The sequence below is a fragment of the Rattus norvegicus genome, chromosome 15, assembly GCF_021556685.1.
Source record: "Rattus norvegicus strain SHRSP/BbbUtx chromosome 15, alternate assembly SHRSP_T2T, whole genome shotgun sequence".
In the NCBI taxonomy this organism is placed as follows: Eukaryota; Metazoa; Chordata; class Mammalia; order Rodentia; family Muridae; genus Rattus; species Rattus norvegicus.
This window is the reverse complement of record NC_141548.1, coordinates 45686310-45708586: the sequence shown is the minus strand read 5'-3', so window position 1 is coordinate 45708586 and position 22277 is coordinate 45686310. Positions and strand designations below refer to the sequence as shown.

General features: G+C 44.8%; 1 protein-coding gene across 3 annotated transcripts in view; it reads left to right on the top strand.

The window, feature by feature from the left end:
- Dock5 (dedicator of cytokinesis 5) overlaps window positions 1-22277 on the top strand; it is a 178967-nt gene that overhangs the window by 67205 nt on the left and 89485 nt on the right. For 2 of the 3 annotated variants that reach the window (XR_015638031.1, NM_001372012.1), the window contains exons 3-6: window positions 13-53; window positions 6282-6337; window positions 8213-8309; window positions 20872-21020. Coding sequence is in view for 2 of the 3 variants with exons in the window: in NM_001372012.1 (NP_001358941.1) it covers window positions 13-53; window positions 6282-6337; window positions 8213-8309; window positions 20872-21020 (343 nt within the window). In the remaining variant the exon portion in view is untranslated. The remainder of the gene's footprint in view (window positions 1-12; window positions 54-6281; window positions 6338-8212; window positions 8310-20871; window positions 21021-22277) is intronic. The other variant, XM_087585775.1, reaches the window with a different exon arrangement.

Below are 22277 nucleotides of genomic sequence, written 5' to 3'. Positions count from 1 at the left end.
TACCCCGCACAGGCTGGTACAGAGGATATGCTCTCCAGAACAGATCTAAGAAGGTATGGCACACTGTTCCGTTTCGTTCTTCCCCTTCTGCCCACCAGTTCTGCGTTGTGCTGTGGGGATGCCTTTATTTGCTGTCTCTAGTGCTAGTTTGCTCTAGATTCTTCCTCTGATCTGAAATCAAATAAATACTTTGGCCACAGTGCCCGAAAGCCATAGTGTATGATCCACGGTTGTTCCCAGCTGCTGGCTCCTGCTGTCTCCTCTTGAAGCTGAATAAGGCAGCAGGACAGTGACAGTGCTCTAGGGACCTCTGTCAGGGAGGAAGGGGCAGGACCCACTTCTCCCTGTGTTCTTTACTTCCAATCATACACTGCCAGAACTGAAGGGTCAGGTCACCTGACTCATCCCATCAAACCAGAGTAGTGGTTTCACACTACGAGGCCCATGGAGTAACTTGGAGGCATTTTAGTAGATTTTAACCAATGTGTAACAGAAAAGGCTGTAAAACAGACACACTTGTGACACATTTACTTCAGATATCTATGTTTATCTATTTACTTATTTTTTTATGTGCATACACTGTAGCTGTCTTCAGGCACACCAGAAGAGGGCATCAGATCCCATTACAGATGGTTGTGAGCCATCATGTGGTTGCTGGGATTTGAACTCAGGACCTCTGGAAGAACAATCAGTGCTCTTAACCGCTGAGCCATCTCTCCAGCCCCTTATGTTTATCTAGTTCATAGTTTTTATTGCCTGTCTGTGTGTGTGTGTGTGTGTGTGTGTGTGTGTGTGTGTGTGTGTGTGTGTGTGGTACTGGACTATAACTGTGTTTGTTATGATTCACCATGGGCAGAACTGGGGGAAACACTGGCCTGGACTGTTTCCTTTCGCTGTGTCAGGGCAGTTCATCATCAAACTAAACAAAGCCTCCTGGCTATGTTAATGTGCTCCGGGGTGTGCTGTGGACCCTGTCAGCACTTTTCCTTTGATGTTGCTTGTGGAGCCTCATAATGTGCCAGCACTTTTCTTCTGCAGGAACGTTGATAGGGCTTTATTATTACACAGTTAGCTGGAGTGCCAGTAGCAGAGGGTGAGAAAAACTTGAATGTATCAGTGCAGAAAGAGTAGAAAAACTCATAGTTCTTACTCTTTGACCACACCACAAGCCAGATAGGTCCATGCAGGTTGGCCAGTGAAACCCCTAGATCTCAGTAGACCCCTGCCTACTAGCTAGAGGTTACAGAAACCTAAAGACAAGTATGGCTGAAGTTGATGACTCTTCAAGCTTAGTGTTTGCTCATTTGTGTACACACACAGACACACAGGTTGTTCACTTTGATGATCTCACAGTCTAACAAAAGAACATTTGTTGTCCCTGCAGGTGCCAAGTCCCCCCTGGGGTGTTCCCACTATGCCCTAGTGCTGAGCTTTTCTGCCCACAGTCAGAGCCCTGTGCCACATGCCATTTCCAACTGGGTTGGTTTTGCTTCTTCTCTTGCTGATTCAGCATCCCTAGTTTCCCAGTAGAGATCAGTGTGGCAGTCAGATGTGTGTCATGATGAGGGTATCATAAGATTGAAGGCCTGGGGGTGGGGAGGGAGCTGGTGCCTGGCATGCCCACTCCTGCTGTGTGTGGGTTTAGCCCTGTCACTAGTTATTTTTACTCACCATTGTGGACGTTGGGTTTCTTGGTTTTTTTTTGTTTTTTTCCAGAAAACAGTAAGAGTTAATGACTTGGCTGGCAGAATGGCTCAGCAAATGAAAGTGCTTGCCTCTCAGACCCAGTGACCTGTGAGTTCAATCCCAGAATCCCACAGTGGGAGGAGAGAAGCAACCCCTGAAAGTTGCCCTCTGACCTCCACCAGAGTTCCGTGCCCCACCCCCAACCACCACAAGTTAACAACTTTTTGCTCTGAGTTTGTGAGAGACAAAGACCATCCAGGTCACTTTATCCTTGTACCTTTCCGGTTTTAATTTAATATACAAAAAGATGAACTGGAGAACTTTTCCAGACAAATCCTAAGAAACATCAAGGACAGCTGGGGGTGGGGTGGGGGTGGGGCATCTGGAAGAGCACGCCTGTCATCCCAGCTACTTAGGAGACTGAGGCAAGTTCGAGGCCAGCCTGAGTAACTTCGTGGCATCCTGTCTCCAAATTATTTGAATGGCAGATACTACCTAGCATACAAGAGGCCCTGAGTTTGATCTTACCACCACCACCACCACCACCACCACCACCACCACCACCACCACCACCACCACAATAACGACAACAGAACCAACAACCAAACCCAGTAGGTACTGTTAAAAAAATGTCACAAGACCTTTACCCTATATAAGGATTTGTTCCCGCGTGGAAGACCTTGTCTTTTAAGGCATTCTGTGTTTTCCTAATATGTCTGCATCCCTCTAGCTCATGGTGCCTGCCACCACTAATTGGAATACTAAATTCCAGTGAGTCTGATTGGAATACTAAATGGTCCAGTTAGCATCACCTGAGCCGTGTGTGTGTGTGTGTGTGTGTGTGTGTGTGTGTGTGTGTGTGTGCGCCCCCTATTCCTGGGATTCTTTTGTTTGTTTTGTTCTTAATTAAAATCTTCTTCAAAACCTGTGATCTTAAAAAGTTCACCTTCTCGAGAAAACTATTTCAGTAAGAGCTCCTCTGTCCTTTGTTAAAGAAAAATACAAGGCCACTTGTGATGGCCCACACCTTTAATCCCAACATTCAGGAGGCAGAGGCAGGCAGATTTCTGAGTTTGAGGCCATCTTGGTCTATAGGGCTAGTTCCAGGACAGCCCGGACTACACAGAGAAACCCTGTCTCGGGCAGGGTCGGGGAGCAGGGAGCGGGGAGAGACATGAATAATTTGGCTGGACATTGATGTGTTTTGATTTTTTTTTAAACTAAATTATCTTTCCGTGTGGGTTGCAAGAAACAACGATGGAATTAAAGACATCAACCTTGAATTTTGCTGGGTTTGTGACATCCCTTCATTATGGGATGCATCCTGATATGGAATGCTGCCCTATGTTGGTCCCTCCTTTTCCTGTCTTAAGGGAAGAGCTACTTGAAAGGCCTATTGTTTTGTGGAAATTATTGGTGACATTTGTGAGCCAACCTAGCCATTTAGAGTGGCGATGAAGGGAAGCTAGTGGCTTTTACAAGGCTGGAGCCTTGAAGAAATTCATCCTTAATCTTGGCAGGATCATGAGTGTGTGGACAGGATAACAGGGAAAATAATTAGTTGAAATAAAATAGAATCATTTTATTCTAGTGAGTAGGTTGCATCGAGAAAAGAAAGGCAGAACCAAGAGATGGGCTGCATTTTGGAAATTCGAGACCCAGGTTGGCTCTGGCCTCATAAGAGAAACCAGATGATTATAAATGGCCTAGTGCCACCATGACACAATGAGGCTTGCAGACTACAGCACAGTGGGATGACAAAATGCGTGAGCTCTGAATGTCAACACGTTTATGCCTGAGTAAATTGTCTGCAGCGGTCAGCATCGGGCTCAAAGTCATCGTTGGCTTATATTTCCAAGTCCTCTGGCTTGGCTGGCTCCCAGGGATTAGTAGGGACCAGTCACCAGACTATGAATTCAGACTTTTTTTTTCTTAAACCTTCTTGATTTGCCAAATGTTTTGCCAGAATTTTTCTTTGGATTAGCAGTGTTACATTTGGGGGTTTTGTTTGAGAGAGACAGAGAATACCCAGGTCACTCAGTTCTCAGTCCTTTCTTTTCTTAGTACATAAAAAAAGTGAACAGAAAACTCTCTCAGACAAATCATGTGAACTATCCCGAACAGCAGTGCACACCTGTCATCTGAGCTACTTCAGAGACTGAGGCAAGTTCAGTTTAAAACGTCCCACATCTTAAATACATGTTCTGTCCCAGAGCTACACACCTAGCTCAGTGATGTCATATAGCACATACATCTGTGCTTGTGTCTATGCATGTGTGTACGTGCACATACACACTCACGTGCCACAGCCTGAAGGTAGAGGTCAGAGGAGACTTGGAGGAATCAGTTCTCTCCTTCCACCCTGTGGGTCCTGGGGTTCAAACTCAGGTTGTCAGACCTGGTGGCAAACACGTTTACCCACTGATCCAACTTGTTAGCCCATAACTACTATTTTAAACTTATTACTCTTATCCCTTCACTCTTTTCAGGAATTCTTCACTCTTTGTGAAAGGCTAGATATCATAAAATGTACTGTTATAGTCATGTATGGGCGTGCATATGTGGAAGCCAGAGTGTGTGGCCCCAGTATGTGTTCCTTAGATGTCATCCACCATGGTATATTCTGAGACACATTCTCTCGCTATCCTGGAACTCATTGGTTCAGCGAGACTGGCCGGCCATCCAGCCCTACCTCCCTAGCTAGGAGATGACCAGCTTGACCATCATGCACAGCTTTATGTGAGTACTGGGGATTGACTCAGGTTCCCAAGCTGGCATGACAAACACTTTACCAAGTGACCTATCTCTCTAGCTCCAGTTTCTTTAGGTATTAGTGACAGGTCTTTTAAAAGATATGACTACTTCCAGATAATTTCAATAGGAAGAAGACATTTAAACACTGTCAATTAAACATATTAAAACCGAGAATAAAAACATATTACACTTGAAAGTTCTGTAATTGGGCAGATCCTTAAATGGGCAAGGTGGTGGGCAAGTGTTCAATCATGTATTGACTAAGAGCATTTTGAAAACGGATAGAGCCAAGTATACGCAAACCCCTTATAACAGCGTCTGGTGTGTCTCTCACTGTCTCCATGTCACCATCAGAGCTGTTTCCCTTTTAGATATTAAGGTGGCCTTGTGGCTTCAGTGTAATAATTGAATTTGTGTTTCATTGTTACTTAATCAATCTCCCCCAATCACTCTGTAACCTGTGCACCCGAAGAAACTCAAGGTCACCTTATCTGTATGTGTAGCGTTGGTCTCATCAATGGAGGGACCTGACAATGCCTTCTCTCTAATGCCTCACCCTGTCTAACTGAAGAGATGGGGCCTTTCGTTTCTGCCTAAAGCAGTTGCAGGATTCCCTTTGTCGTCACCACGCCGAGATCAGCTTCATCCCTGATGTTCTGGCCATTCGCTGTTTTGTCAGCAGAGGAAGTAAAAGGAGAAAGTATTACATCGACAAACACAGTGCATGAAACTGGCCACAGAAGCAGATGCTATCTGAGTCCGCTGGTTCCTTGTCCTATTAAGGATGACAGGGTGCATGCACATTTTCAACTGTGGTCCCGTAGACTGTGGGCTGCCTCCACCACCACCTGTGTGGTCAGCAATCCCTGGCATGTAACGTCCACAGAGAGCGTACCAGCCCTTCTATGAGTAAGGCTAGGAGTAACTGAGCTAAGGTGCCGGCTGGTTCATCTGCCCTGCCATGTAAACGGTTCTAAAGCAAAACCCGGTGGCTCCTTCCCTGTGTGGCTTCTTGAGAGTATTGTGCAATGAGGCACAGACTTTTGGTATTCAAGAGAACTCACGTGAATGGTTCCTGCCGACTGAGAAACCTCTTCCTTCCTGCAGCTCTCTGGTTCCCACCCAGTGGTTTTCAGCCCTTCCCTTGGCTTGGGACCTTTTTGTACTTTCTTTAGTGAGCAGTGTCATAATATAGATGTAGAAATGCCTCTTGGGGTTGTAAAGTGGAGAAGCATCAGAGACTATGCAGTGACGAAATGGTCAGGTAGCTAAAAGTGGTGTGCACTTGTCAGTGACGGCACTGATGGGTATTTCTGTAGGAAACTAAAGTGTGAGCTGCTCCACCTCACTCATGGATGCACCGTGTCTCGTGGCCTCTATACAGATTCTAGGTCCTCAGTATTACTGATCCTTGTCATTGTTGGGTTTCTGAGCTGATGGGACCATTTCTACTCTTTATTTTCAAAACATCCTGTCCATGCATCCTGAGCCCAAATCTTTTTTTTTTAAGATTTATCTTATTTATATGAGTACACTAGCTGTCAGACACACCAGAAGAGGGCATCGGATTCCATTACAGATGGTTGTGAGCCTCCATGTGGTTGCTGGGAATTAAACTCAGGACCACTGAGCCATCTCACTAGCCCCTGAGCCCAAATCTTAATTTCTGCTGTTTCAGTGTTTCCATCCTTCCTCTGTTGGAATGCAGTTGGTCATTATAAGTGGTGCCCTGGCAACTCAGTCAGGAATTTCCTTTTGTCAAAGTGTTTGAAACCCGCCTTGCAGTATTCATGCTCTTGACTGTTTTTACTGTCTGTATAATAAATGTTCTCTTTCTGTAGGGCATTTTTCCTGAAACATACATCCATTTGAAGGAGGCAACTGTGGAAGATGGAGGGTGAGTTCCCATCCAGGATGACACTAAAGCAATGGAGATGTAAGATGACCATGAAAGAAGGACCTACCCCCATTGATGTCTTTCTCCTCTCATTGATTTCACTTGCTTCATATAATTCTTCCCTCTGCCTTCTCTTTTGAGAATTGTTCCTCCATGATACCTTTCCCCAGAATAGTAAAGACAGCAATGATGAACTCTGAGGGCTTCCTGTTTCCTCTTGGAGTTGCTAATTGCTCACTGGGAATGTGAATGTGAGTCCATGTGGACATCTGGGGAGGAGGGACATCAGTCTGCCCCCTCTGCTCTGAACCTGGAATACATCATGAAGTTGCAAGTTCACCTTGGAGTTTTCACAGCTTCCTGAGGAAGACACTAGTGATACACTTGGCATGAGATGCTATGGAAGCAGTGAGTGGGAACATGCTTGTCCGTGTCATTTGTCCTGCAAAACGTAGAGTCTGTGGCACCTGAGGAAAACAGGACACTCAAAACAGGAAGAGAGAATTAAGAAGTAGAGCTAGATTCCATGGCTGGTGCCAGAGAGGCTGTCCCAGAATCCTGGAACTTCTGAACTAGATGGACATTATTGAGACATTCCAAAGCTCGGCACCCACATTTTAAGACAAGGGGTAGAGAGGTGCTCAAGTTTTCACAGTAGACCCAGCACTTTGAATATTCTCCTCTATCTTCTAGAGAAATCCTCTTCCCAGTGGGCCATTTTTGGGCAGCTATGGAGTGTCACTTGTAAAGGCCAAGTAGGAGCCCTATTCTAACTGGATCTGCCAGATGAAAGGCAGGATACCCAGTTTACTGTGTTACTGAGTCAGCATATACAGATGTTCCTGAGCTCATGATTACATCATTATAAACTCTCCAGAGTCGAAAATTTCACAAGCCAGTGTCACAGGAAAGCCCATCATTCTATACCACTAATATCTGCTAATAAGAAAGGACAACAAGAAATGCATTTATTTAACCTACATTATGAAACATAGCCCAGCCCAGCCACTTCTAGTACACTCAGAATGTTTATGTTGTCTGGCAGTTGCACAGAATCACGAGGCCTATTGGAGGAGAGAGTAGTGCGTACCTCATGCGGTGGGTTCAACACCATGCTGAAAGTAAAAAGCCAGTACCTATGAGATTACACATTGCAGCCATCTTTAGGTTGCAAAATCAGAACACCCCCTAAGTCATGGACCACTTGAAGTTTTCCATAGTTGACCTGTAAAAAATGTTTCACGAGTCACTTTTGCCTTAATATATTGTCTTACTCTCCCTGAATACTCTACCTGTTTGAATATCCTTCCTATCTTTCTCCTATTGATGATTGTAGGAACACAGTAGGGGGATTTATGTCAGTAAACACGGTTACCCCTAATGTGAAGAAGTTGCTTTGTCTCCATTTGTCATGCTGGGGAGCATAGGTGAGAAGAAACCCCCATTCTTTCTAGAAGAGGGCATGGAGCAGTCCTTGGGCGACTGGGTGAGGTCATATACTGCTTACCTCTCTGCATAACAAAGCAGCTGCCGGATGGAACCAGCAATAACCTGGCTTGGTCATTGGCACTTTCAGAGAGAATCAACAGGAGGAAGTAGAGTCTGGACCTAGCCTGTGCCATGCAAACAAAACCTTAGTTTAGTTTGTAGACCATGCTGTTTTCAGTTCCTTGCTTTTTTTTTTTTTTTTTTTTTTTTGCTCATGTTTACCTGTGTTCAAGTTCTCTAAAATATATGCCCCCTCTCCAGAGGCAGATTGGTTTATTTCAAACCACAGCTGCCATGTTCCTTCATTGGATTGTCAAGGGTGTGGTGTTCAGGAAAGACAGCTCCTATCATGTGCAGTAAAGTGTGCATCCTTTTGGTTCCCTGTAGGCAGCATGAAACTGTGATTCCGGGGGAGTTGCCCCTGGTTCAGGAGCTTACGAACACTCTACGAGAATGGGCCGTCATCTGGCGCAAGCTCTATGTGGTAAGCTTTCCCTGGGGCTCCCCTGGTGGTGGCCTTGGGTGCCATTTCTGGATGCTCAGTCTGATTGTTGGGCTGCAGAGCCGTCTTCTGCACTGGGTTGAGTGAGCCTTCCCTGGAGCCCACTGTGCTGGAAGCTTCTCATTTCTCCAGAGTTGGACCACTGCTAAGGGGCTTGTGGAGGGAAGTGAGTGTGATCTCATTTAGTCCTACTGATTGTTAGTGTGCTTCACGGTGAGTTATAACTGCCAGGACTTGCCCAGGTCTTCTTGGGTGCCTCAAACAATGAAGCCTCACAACATCACTATAGAGAAGATGCAGTTATAACTGTTAATATTCTAGTGGGAAGCTGAGGCACCTGCTATTAGCATCTTCATGTGTGCCAGCCCACAAGCAGGCATTTATAAACACCACAGTGCTCAGCTTCTGAGGGGCATTCTCAACCATGACCAGTGGGCCTTACAGAATCAAGACCAGGTATAGTGTTAGGCTGAGGTTGGGCTCATTGCAGCATTCTCTGTCCTCACACTGGTTTGCCCTCAGAATGCTAATACAGATGCTAGTTCTCTGTGAAATCACATAGGCACCAGAACATCCTCTGCATGACAACCATAGTCATTTGTACAGTCACGACTTGGAGTTTGTGGTTTAAATGTAATCTGTCCTTTCTGAAGTTGATGTTAGAGTTTAATCTGTGGTGGAGCATTAGGAAGATGAAGAACCTCTCTTGCTCTTCCTCTCTTGTTCTTACCCACTTCCCCCTTTGCCCCTTCTCTCCCCCATTCTCCTCCCCCTTCTCTCCTCAAGCTTGTGGCCAGCCTCAACTCTTCTTTTTCTCTACTTCTCCTTTTCTCTCTCTTTTTCTTCTCCCTCTCTTACAACCCTCCATCTCTGCCATTCCAATAAGCCTCCTCCATGTGGAAAAAAAAAGAGGATGGAGACCAGGACCAAGAGATGACTTACCAAGTAAAGGCACTTGTGTCCATGCCTAGAAACCCGAGTTCAGTCCTCTGGACCCACATGATGGAAGGAGAGAACCAATGTCCATAAGTTGTCCTCTGGCCCCCACATAACATTCTGGCATGCGTGCCCTGCCCCAAGTGAACACATAAATAGAACTGGGGTGAGGGGAAGAATCTTAAAAAAAGAGTGGAAATTTAATCTACTTGTAGTGTTTAGAGGAGAAGATCTGGGAAGAGTAGCAAGGAGACCATTAGAATACTACTGTGGAAGCTCACGGTGGAATACCACTTGCTTCATATAAAGAGGGAGAGAGACCAGAAGACATATGTACAAACTGTGTGTCTCACCAAGAAAGCCATTGTTACATTAGCTTCTCAGCCTTGCTCTAAAAACGGAGCCAAGAGGTATCTTTTCCTAAAACACACCCACCCTGTTATGTCAGGACTAGGGCCTGGGAATCCCAGCATTTAGCCTTATCTGACTAGAAATGGCTGTTTTGCAAATGCACAAGATGCTCAAAGTTCATTGCCAGCATGGAGGCCTCTCCTTCAATCTAGGAAGTTCTTTCCTTGACTCTGAAACCCATAGACCATTTTCTAATGTTGATTCATTGGAGAGCTAGTTGGTGAGCACCAGTGGGTCTTGCCTATATAGGGGACTTCCAGCCTTCTGTGGGTGACAGAAATCATGTGGTAAGCAAAATATATTCTCTGGTTAGACATGTGAATGAGTCCATGAGGTTGTAGGCTTGTGGGGGGGGGGGGTTGACTTACAAAGAAAAGAGACAGCTTTACACCATAGTCCTGAAGGCTCAAGGGCCTGATTGTAGAAAGTGGGCTTAATCCCAGTAGGTTCCTCACCTAGTAGCCATTACCTTTTATTTTCTTTTCTTTTTTTTTTCTTTTTTTCTTTTTTTCGGAGCTGGGGACAGAACCCAGGGCCTTGCGCTTGCTAGGCAAGCGCTCTACCACTGAGCTAAATCCCCAACCCATTACCTTTTCTTTATGTGGTCAGTCTTACTAAGTCACAGTAATATCCCTATTCCTGTTTCTGTGTATTGAAGCAGTAACCAACCTCATTCCAGCATCAGCAGTAAGAGTTCAGGGCTGCATATTCCAGGATGAGTCATTGCCTTAGCAATCACCAGCCCTTTGTGTGGAAAGCTTGTCGTATTTCTCTGCCTACCCGCCCTTCAAAGCCTCATTTGTGTCCTTTCTTCTTCATAATGTGTCTTCTAAACAAGCTCACCCTTAATGTTCTCTTCTTGACTTCCCGGACACTTAACTGATGCATGCGTGGTCTGGCCCTTGGGATGTTATGCCCATATTGAAGGTGATCTTTTGATCTCTTCAGACTTGGTTGATGAGAACACTAACTCTGAGCCCCTAAATCATGCACTCTGGGAGAGGAAGGATACAACTGTCATCCCTGTGGCCTCCATTGATCAACTTGTACTTACATTGAAAGCACTCTAGTTCGGGTTCATTGATTGTTGAGTGATGGGTATAGCAGGGTTGATGGGTGAGAAATGGCATGGACATGGGTTTGTTCCTTAATGTTCATTGTGGAAATTTGTTGAGTGGAGAAATGAGTCGGGTGAGTACAGGTGGAGTGTTCTGCATTGCCTGTGTTCTGATGTTGTAATAAAATACCTGGAGTGTGTGTGTGTGTGTGTGTGTGTGTGTGGTGGGGGGGGTGGTTTATAAAGAAAAGAGACAGCTCTGCACCATAGTCCTAGAGGATCGTAGAAGTGGGCTTAACTCCAGTGGGTTCCTCGTGGTAGATTGTCTAACAGTAACAGGAGCTTATCTGAAAGGACACCCAACATGACGTGACGGGAAAGCAGAGCATGGAGAAGCACCTCATTGTTTGCAGGAGAACCCTCTCATGATATCTACTGTGGGTGATGGTTTCCAGTACTCCCTTGCCAATCCCCATTCCTTTGGATCCCACCACCTCCTCATGTCGCTGTACTGGAGGCCAGCTATCTAGCACATGACCCAAGCTCTATCATAGGCAAACCATGACATTCCTAATCTAAAATTCAAGCACCCAAAATGCTCAAAAATCCAGTGTTTTTTTTTAGTGCATTCATGATAACACGTGTGGAAAAGTCTACCCCAGCCCTGACCTCATCTGTGAAGCTTTCTGTCTGAATAAAAATCCATCTTGAGGCCGTGTTAAATTACTTTGAGGCTGTTGGAGAAGCAGAGGATGAAGCCTAAACAAATTTTATATTTAGACTTAAGTGCCATCCATAAGAGATCTCGTTCAGTCTATGTAAATATTTATTTAAAATATTGGAAAACTTCTTATCCCACGCATTTTGAATTAGTGGTTCTCACCCTGTACTGTGGAAGGAGTTTTTGTTATTGTTTGTGCCGTATGTAAGTGCAGAATGAAGAAAGGCCTTTGCTCTCTCTAATAGATAACGTCCTTGCTCATTTTCTTCACTCTGTCCTCTCTGTATCATCAAGACTAGTTTTCTAAGGAAAAGAACTAAGAAATGGGACTAGGAGTGTAGCTCAGTGGTAGAGTGCTTGTCCTGGTGTGCCCAGGGTTCTGTACCCAAGCAGAAAGACAGTCACACACACTGGCGCACACACATGCACATAGACACACACGTTTGCACAGACAAACATGAATAGAGGTGGGGGAGGATGAGGGAGGAAGGCAGGGAGGGAGGGTGTCACCCAACCCCCAGTAGTTGCAGGGTGATGAGCTGATAAGTACTTTTGAGCATTTTCTTTTTAAGCACCCCCCCCCCATTTAGTAGCAGAATTGAGTTTTTAAGTACAAAGCCTGGTAAATTAATTGATTTTTTTTAATCCCCTCCCAGAGGACAGCATATTTTTCTCATCTTAGAAATCTGAGGCGATAACTTTCAAACACCTTACAGCGGCTACTGATTGGCTGTGAAAGGTGTTGACCGCAGGTAGAGCTTTGTCATTGTCTGGGCTGAGGCCCAATTGTGCTCCTGATACCTGCTTATCCACTAAGGAGTAGTCCACATAGAATGAGTTTGATATTGATCACCTGCAGGCCCCTCCAACCCCTTTCCCAGTGCATTGACAGTTCACCTCAGGCAGAATTTCTGATTTTCTTTCTCATGTTAAATAGTAGCAAACCTCAGATACCGTGTTTCACCAGAAAGTATTAAAAGGGAAAGAAACCCTCTAATCTTCAATCTCTAGTTTCCAAATCTGTCCTCCCATCTATGTGAACATAAATTTGGGCTCTGCCTGCATATCTTGTTACATCAACACGCTCATCTCTTTCTTCACATAGATTAGGTTTTTAGTTCTTGATTGTAGGTAGGGATTATACCCAGGCCTCTGTGTATATTAGGCAAGGTCGCTACCACCAAATCACATCTGCAGGAATTCCTTTCACAAACTTTGAACATTCTGCGTGACTGCTAACCGCCTCTAGGGTGCCCTAGAAACAGTCTATCTCTAAGTTTGCTCCCTGATTCTGTTCTTTTCTGTCTAATCTCACTGGAGATCTACATGTCGAGGCAGTGTTTCCTAGAGAGATAAATACAATCAACCAACACATTTAAGCCCAGCCGTGAATTTGTTGGATTCTTCAAGAAAGAAAAGACGTTCATCTCCTGGTTTTAGCAGTCGTACAGAGTAAAGCCATAAGAAATATGTCACAATGGGATGGGAAAATGTTCACACTGAGGAGAGGGGACCCCTCATCTGGAGGGGAAAGAGGAGAGGATGCCTGTCCCCAAGAGGTTTCTTCATGGTACCTCTTTTCTCCTGAGAGTATTGTTCCTGATTTTATTTCAGCTGTCTTTTCTGGTGGATGTTGACCTTATGCTGTGGGGAGGAAACAAGCTACAGGAACGAAACATTGGCCTGTTAGTTAGGAGCGAAACACTGGCCTGTTAGTTGGGAAAGGCCTGTTAGTCCTCTGCATGCCCTGCCCTGACTAGCTCCGAGATCTAAAGTCATTCAGAGTCTGCAAAGTTCTGAAGGACTTTAACACCTTATAAAAGTGACACAGAATGCCATCCCCTTTCTGAGTATGTATTTTCCTATCCTAGCTTCACAAAGCTATGAGAGCATGGAAAGGAACTGTGGTTACGGAATTACCCTGCATGCAGATAAGCAGTCAAGGCCTCCACTGGTGGAGACCTGTGATGGTTGATATTGCCCCTGTTGGAAGCAGTAGCCACAGTGGATATCCTCCCACTGGACACCCTTGACTCAGAGCTGCTCTGTCACCCAGCTGTGGCTGCCAGGAATACAGGAGCTGTATTCTGTGTGCCACACTTATCCAAGGCCGCTCGCTGCCTTTCTCTCCTGTAATTGTCTTGGGCAGAGTGGCCTTGAGCACTTAGTGAGCAAGGTACTGTAGATAGCAAGCCTTCTTGGTTGATGTTCAAGTCCAGGAGGCACAGACATTTCCAGTGTGTAGAGTACACATTCACAGCAGTAACCTGGTAAGCTTAGCCTGAAGAACTGCCCCTCAGTCAGAGCCGGTCACTGGGTGTTTCCAGGTCTTGATCAGGGAGGTCCCCTGGTGATGAGCCAAGGCAATAGATACTGGAGCTGGACAGACCAAGCAGTTCTTCGAGGGCTCCCTTCCTCACTGAATATATATTTTTACCCTCAGAAAAGTCTACAAGCCCAATAATAGCCACTGGACACAGCCAGCCCTTTAATAGAGACAAGCATAAATTCGGAAGACTGGTAGCAGATCTTTCAGTTTAAGAAAAGTCCTTGACCTCCCAGGTTCTCATCTCCTCTCCTAAAATTACCATTAGATATCATGTGAGCCTTGAACATTCACTGTGAGAGTTGGTCCATGGGTCTAGAGTGCCAAGAATCTTGAGTTTAGAAAGGCATCTCCATCATACTGCGGCACTTGCCCAACAAACACTGGAATTTGTCTGTCTGTCCAGTTGTGGCCTTTGCTTCATCTTGCAACTCCGGGTTGAAGGGACAGAGATTCTATCAAGGCTCCCTTACAGCTGTGTCATATCTCAGTCCCTCCCGGTAGGTGGAGCTATGCTTTCCATCCTTCTCCCTGCTGCCTGAGATTTGTGTTCCCCAGCTGACACAGGACCAGGGAATCTCTGGCCTCTACCCTTTCAGTTGCACCTCTCCCCACTGCCATACGAGTCCCCACTGCTATGTGGTTAGGTGCATCTCTTTGAGACCCAAAGTAGCAATTAGCTATACCCAGTTAGTTTTACACGCAAGAAAAGTCTCGAGCTCCTGATCCTCCTGCCTCAGCCTCCTGAATGCTTAGATAGGTATGTTCTACCATACCTGACTGGTTAACACATTTTTTTAAAAAAAGGTTTACTTTTTCTTTCTTTCTTTATTTATTTATATGAGTACACTGTAGCTGTCTTCAGACACACCAGAAGAGGGCACCGGATCCCATTACAGATGGTTGTGAGCCACCATGTGGTTGCTGGAATTTGAACTCAGGACCTCTGGGAGAGCAGTCAGTGCTCTTAACCGCTGAGCCATCTCTCCAGCCCTACTTTTTATTTTTAAAGGTGTGTGCTCATGTATATGGGTGGGCATGTGAATATGGAAGCCTGTGAAGGCCAGGGGCTTTGATCTGCCCAAGCTGGAATCACAAGGGGTAGCTGGGGGACTCTTGACACGGGGACTGGGAACTGAATTCGGATCTTCTGTAAGAGCCAGGTCTGTCTAGCCTTTACCTTTTGAACAGTCGTACATCCCAAGTCATGGGGATGATATTTTTCTCAATTGAAAGTCACCCAGCCAGACTGTATTGTGGCAACAGAATGGCAAGTGTTTTCGAATATAGGACTTGTTTGGGAAGGCTGAGAAATTAGATTATCATAAGCAAACCATCTATCATCTTTCTCAGTGAGGTGCAGCCCAGAGCCTCTCCCCTCTTCCCACTGGAAGTTCAGTGAAGTTTTTGTGAGGCAGCTGACTCTTTCTATAAGCTTTGGAGCTGGAGTATATTCCTCCTTCCTGAAGAAAGGGGAGAGTCTGGTGACAAGAGTGATTAATATGCACCGTTGAATCAGGGAGTTTAAATATTAATATGTTTTCCTAAGAAAAACTGGTCTTCATTTGAAAGTTGCTCCAAAATAAACCATTGTACCTGCTTTAGGGGTAGGGAAGGTGTAGGGCACACTGAGTAACTTATTGTTCCTGTCCCCACACCCATGGTTGGCTGTTCATCCAGGTAGATGTAAGCTGTCTCTGTACAGTCAGTCGTTGATGGGCTGCGGCAGGGCACTCTGAGGTACATTTAGTTGGCCTCCCTTTGGTATGCTGCCAAAACAAATTTCTCTTCGGGCAGGACGTGTGATCCCTGAATTACAAACTCTGCTCCCATATGGCTTTGTCAAGAAGCAGGATATGACATGGACATGATGGAATGTTTTCCTTAAAAGTCAAAACTTTGCCAGGCAGGCAAAGCTTTTCCGGGGTGGTGAGAGGAAGTGAGGATGAGCAGGAACCATGGCTGGATCACCAGTTGACGCTCATTCTGGACCCAGGAGTTTGGAAAAGACTTCTGAGATTATTGCCAAGCTCCCTCCTCAGGGAATGTTTGTATCATTCCTGCTGAGTGGGCAGAACAAGGCAAAGAAGTGAGACAGCCAGGCACAGCCAATCAGGAAGTTGTTTTGTAGAATTAAGTGAGTCGAACAACACTGTCGTAGGCTGGAAGATGACTTCGGGCGGGGATCTTTGCCCAAAGTCACAAAGCAGATTAATGATAGAATTAGAAACAGAAGCCAGCATTCTCATATGTTCTCTTTACCCTTCTAAAGCGTAAAACCCCATGGAAGAGGAGGGAGAGGAGGTGAGCATAATCTGTGTCTTTGGTTTGTTTTTTGTTTTTTTTTTTCCCTCCCTGGCACCCAATCAATCAATGTCATGATCTGAAGAGCCTCCAAATTTCTGAAACCCTCCTTGGGTGACTTATACATTCCTGTCACTACGGGAGGCATAGCTGCCTTTTGTTATGACTTCGTTTTGTTAGAATCTCCAGAAATTCTAACAAGGAAGGAAAAGGGATAAACATCTGGACTGCAAATACACCACATGAGATACAGGGATATCTATACTGCCTGGTAGAAAACAGTCTCTGGGGTGTGCCTGTTCTTCACTCAAATTCAAACCAGGCTGTTGTGTGCAAAGATGAAGCCACCAGATTTGTTCCCAGGTTCCTACTCAACCTCAAGATTGTGCTGACTTTTTCTTTCTTTCTTTCTTTTTTTTTTTTTTTTTTTTTTTTTTTTTTTTTTTTTTTGGAGCTGGGGACCGAACCCAGGGCCTTGTGCTTGCTAGGCAATTGCTCTATCAATGAGCTAAATCCCCAGTCCCCGTGCTGACTTTTTCAGTGAAGGTCAAAGAAGTTATTTAATGCTGTGACAGTAGCTGATGATGCAGAAAAGGTTAACCTGGTGAAGGAAGACTAGAGATAGGAGAGGATCTGCAAAGGGCAGACTCAGGCTACGTAGGCTGTAGGAACCAGAGGCCAGGAAGGAGGGCCTGTTAGTCCATTTTCTGCTCCTAGCACAAAACACTTGAGCACAGCTCCGGTATAAAGAGAAAAGGTTTTGCTCCCAGTGTTGGAAGCTGAACTTTCAGGATCAGACATCTGTATCTGTTCATCCCTGTTCAAGGAAGGTTGCTTCACGATAGAATTGCGTGCAAGGAGGGTCCCTCACAGGGTGAGGTGGGAGTGATTTGGAGTCCAGGTCCACAGTCTTTCCTGACAGCTCTATCAAGAACAAGCATACTGTCCTCTGCCTTAGCCAGTGAGCTAGCTGCCTTCTGCAGTGGTCAGCAATTAGTCAAAGAGCTGAGAGAAGCTGTCATTGAGAGCTCACCCTAGGGGTTGGAGTGATGGCTCAGTGGTTAAGAGCACCGACTGCTCTTCCAGAGGTCCTGAGTTCAATTCCCAGCAACCACATGGTGGCTCACAACCATCTGAAATGGGATCTGATGCCCTCTTCTGGTGTGTCTGAAGACAATGACAGTGTACTCATATACATAAAATAAATAATTCTTTAGAGAGAGAGAGAGAGAGAGCTCACCCTAAGTGAGACATCTATATTATAGTATAGATTTATATCTATCTATAAGTCTATACTATTCTATATTCTTATCTATACTGTATCACAAACACATACACACACACACACACACACACACACACACACACACACACACACACACACACACACTGCCATTGCCACCAAGGCTCAGGAAACATCACCTTGTTAAAGGGGGCAGAGATAATCTAAGAAGGATGGAGAGGAGTGTGTGAAATGCTGTCTTCTGGATGTGCTATGGCCGTTGCCCTCGTGAACTCAGCAGCTGTGGCTACTTGCCCCAAACCTATTCAGGACCAAGCCAACAGCATTGCTCAGCAAGCTGTGTTACCTGGACGAGGTGGGTTTACAAATCAGCAAAAATCATGAAGGTGGGAAGGAGACTGGGGAAAGGATTTGCTTGAGGTGTACTGTATACGTGTATGAAATTACCAAAGAATACTTTTTTTTTTTTTGTTTTAAGAACTAGCTTAGTCCAGGAGGCCGACTTTAATCCCCTCCACTGAGCAGCACCCACTGTGGTTTAATTACCTCCTACTGGGCCACTCATAAAGTCAGCCATTGGCATATCATGGCTCTGCAGACCACGCCTCCAACACAGGTCCCCTTGGGGAAAACAAGCTATATTCAAACCACCAAAGAAGGCAACAGGACAGACACGAAGAATGTAACAGACTCATTCTACTGGAGAGTGCTGGAGCTTCCTCTGGCCTTACATGCTTACCCCACAAAATGCATGAGGTGTCTGAGGAGTGGGGAGGGGCTTCTAGGATGTAGACAGCCTAGCTCCAAGCAGCCAGAACAAAGCCCATTTCCTTGAAGTAAGTGGGGGAGTTCACTTCCTTTGGCCTGTTCCAGCTTGTCTATTGAGAATTGATTTGGCACAGTGAGCAGGAGAATAATGGCTGTCTTCATCCTTCTATGGGGGACGGACGTGTCGAACAAGGCTGATATGGACAGGCAATAGTTAAATTTCCTTGGATAATGTCTGATATAATTGAGACCAAGAACTTGTGAGCTTGTACCCCAAACAAAACATCACCTCATGCTGAGGATTCCCTGGGCCCCTTGAACCCTTTCTGTCTCAGAGTATAGGAAATAATACCTTAATTACAGCTAGAAGATGCTAAAATCTATGGGAGTGGAGGAGTCACAGGAAAGGAAAAAAAAAAAACAAAAAAAACAAAAACCTTTTATTGTCCAACAGTTCTGGAAGGCAAAGTCGGTAGATTTAATTCCTCCCCCCCCTCCTCAGTTTGTAAGACAATGGAATGGGAACATTCTGTGTAGAATGGAACTGAGAAGGCAGGGGTTTTACCTTGCTGATGATTGGGCACCTCCTCCTCCTCCTTTGTGTTCCCCTGAACTTTGAACTTGTTTAGAATTTTTATCAAAATTTACTAATCTTATCCTTGACTCTCATTGCCACACCTGTAGGTCCAGTCCTTTGTTCTATAGATCTATGCTTTGCTCCGGAGTACCTTGGATGTTTTCAGTTCTGCACTGATTGATGTTTTTGCCTGGGAATCTGTTTTTGGAATTGTCAGAGAAGACCAACAAGAGGGAAATAATGGCAGCCATTAGAACATACTCTTGCTATGTCTCTACCCAGCCCCTGTCTTCTCCACCTCATTTCACCTCTCTCTGTCTCTCCTGTCTCTGTGTCTCTGTCTGTCTGTGTCTGTGTCTGCGTCTGCCTCCCGCCCCCCCTCCCCTTCTGTCGTCTATGTCTTCTGTATGTAATGGAGCAGTCAACCATTCAGGTGTAACCAAGGTTGTGATGGCTTAGATGTTTATTGAACTCTTATAATAATTGTCACACAACCAGTGAGTTGTAAATGAACTTCAGAAATACAGAGTCCTAAAACAGCATCATGACTTTACTGCAAACAAGGAAACACTAGCATTATAGGTCTTAAGTAATGAGTGGTAATGTACACGACACGTTTTTATTTGATACATTTGGCATATGGCATACTTTCCCTGATTGTCTAAGGTGGTCTCCTCCACCATGTATATATATTGTACGTTTCTTTGGAGACAAGTTCTCACTATGTAGACGAGGCTGGCCTTGAACTTACAGAGATACTCTTTCCTCCGCCTCCTAAGTGCTGGAGTTAAAGGCGTGTACCAATATATATCCAGCTTTTTCATTTCTTTCTTTGTATTATTTCCCTTTTCCTACTTTTCATAATCTGAGATCATAATCTGAGGTTATCTCATGTGTATAGATACAGTAACATAAGTGTGGCTGTAGATAGCTCAGCAGTAAGAGTACTTTTCTAGGCCCCAAGTTCAATCCTAGTGCTGCCAAGAAAAACAATAACATAGTACATGATAAATACATGCATATGTGTGCCCACTTGTTACTTTCCTCCCCTTTTAGAATGCTGGATTCTCCAGAACAAGAACATTATTTCCAGTTCATTCTCACATTAGTTTTTTAGAGTAAATAATGATCCAATCAACCATTTAGAACAGAGATGGTGAGGGCTCAGATATCAAGCATTTGACTTTCAAAATGATTGAGCTACAAATGATAGTTCAGTGTCCATTTGCTGGGGGGAATAGAAATTTTTAAAAAAATAAAATTTAAAGTTATTTTTCCAATATTCCATATCCCTGAATTAGTTATTTCTCCACTTGTTATTCTTCCTTTAGTGTCTTTTGCAGGCACAAACACAAAAGGAATGAGAGAGTTGGCCAGGCCAGTCTTCCAGGTTTCTGTATGCTCATGTGGGGTTATTAATTCCATTCAACAGAGGGCATGGCAGACTCGTGGGCTAAGTCTTCTCAGTTGCGTCTGCAGTCAGAATTAGGCATCTGATAGGGCTGGAGAGATGGTGCAGTAGATAAGGTGCCAGTTATGTAAGCAGGGGACCTGATTTCAGATCGCAACCACCTACATAAAAGCTGGATGTGACATCAGGGAGGTGGAGACCAGCAGATCCCTAGGGCTTGTTGACCAGCCAGTCTGCCTAGGTCACTGAGTTCCAGTTCAACAAGAGACTTTGTCTCAGACAATCAGGTGAGAAGCAAATGAGGGAAATCCCCCCAATGTTGAGCCTACTTGAGTATACACACACATGCGCATGTACACCCCCCATATGAACATGTACACACAAGCGAGGTTTGAAAGGTGAAGGGCAGTGTGGCTGTGTGGGGAGAAAATCATGACAGGCTCTGGAATATTTGATGGAATGACCACCGCTGGGTATAAAGGAAGCACAGATTCTGTGATGCACAGTGACCTGAAATGTAGGTGGGAATGTGGCCCAGACCAGCCACCAAAGGACTTAGCGCAGACTCTCTTATACCTGGAGGGAATGTCTAAAGGATTTTAAACAGAGGTGTATAGTCAGGATTTTAGGACGTGTTCATGATTCCATGGGCTTATTATGATTTAGGACCCATCTGTAACTCTTTACCCACTTTTAAAGTTCCAGACAGAGTGTGCAAAGATAGATGCCTTCTCTCCATCACATCTCTGTGTTTCTTTCTGTCCTTTTTTTCTCCCCTTTCCCATTTTAGAACAACAAGGTCACACTATTCCGCCAGCTGCAGCAAATGACATACAGTCTGATCGAGTGGCGCTCCCAGATCCTATCTGGGACACTCCCCAAGGACGAACTTGCAGAGCTGAAGAAGAAGGTTACGGCCAAAATCGACCATGGGAACAGGTAACCCAGGACCATCTTACACTGAGGACGTGGGGAGTGACTGACACTCTCACACTAGATAGTGTTCACAGAAACTTAAAAAAAAATGCATTAAATGGTTTCAAATGGAGGGTTGAGGAGGTAGACCAGTTGGTGGAGTGTTTGCTGAGCTTGCACAAAGCCCCAGTATTGTGTAAACTGGTGTAGGAGCTCTGATCTCAGGACTCTATAGATGGAGGCAGGGGAATCAGATGTTCTCATTGAGGATGTATGACTTCATAGTAAGTTCAAGGCCAGGCTAGTTGGCTATATGAAACCCTGTCTAAAAATCAAAGTACTTACACATTATACATAATTTACAGTACTTATATGTAAGGGTGGTTAATGAGGTTCAATAGCATGCCCATCACCTTGGCAATCAACATTTTTTTCATGTTGGAAACATTTAAATTCATCTTTACTAGATATTCTGACATCTAAAGTTAATTTTTGCCAACCATGGTTATGCTCCTGTGCAGCAGGAAATTAGATATTATTCTTCCTATGCAACTGTATCAATTAACTGCCTTCTTTCCTGTGTTAGTGACTCTTGGGGAGTCCAAGGTAGTTCTAGTGTGTGGCCAAATACTGGATAGAAGAAGCAGCTAAAGGGAGGAAAGATTGACTTTGGCTAGTGGTTTCAGAGAATAGTTTGTTGTAATGGGGAAGGCATTGCAGAGCAGTTCCTGCCCATTGGATGGTGGCAAGATTCTATGGTAGAGCTCCTTTACCCAGCACACAGGAAGATAAGAGTTCTCCAGACTAGAATTAGAAGTCCAACCCTATTAGCCACATTTATCGCTAAATACTACATCCCAAAACTTTTGGAACCTCTCAGAAACAGTGCCACCATCTGACCAGTGTTCAATCACAAGACCATGTAGAGACGGTTTTCCTGTCTTACCCCCGGCCCTCATGTCTCTGCAGCCCCCCAATCTCATGACAAATGTTTGATCTTAGAGTCAACAAATAACAATGCTTACTACTTATTATCTTTGTGTCTTAGAAAATACACAATTTCATTGAAAAATGTCACAGTTCCCTCTTTAGGTCAGGTGCTGTGTTGGTCTTCTGATCCCATTGACACAAAAGAAGGAAAATGGGTTTTCTGTCCAAGCTTCTTCATTGGCAGAGAAGCCAGGAGTGATCAGGCACATACGGATGGTCCTTTCAGATGCCTGGGACTATGTTTTTATTCCAACAATGGGTAATAAATTGATTGCTGTCAGACACCATTTT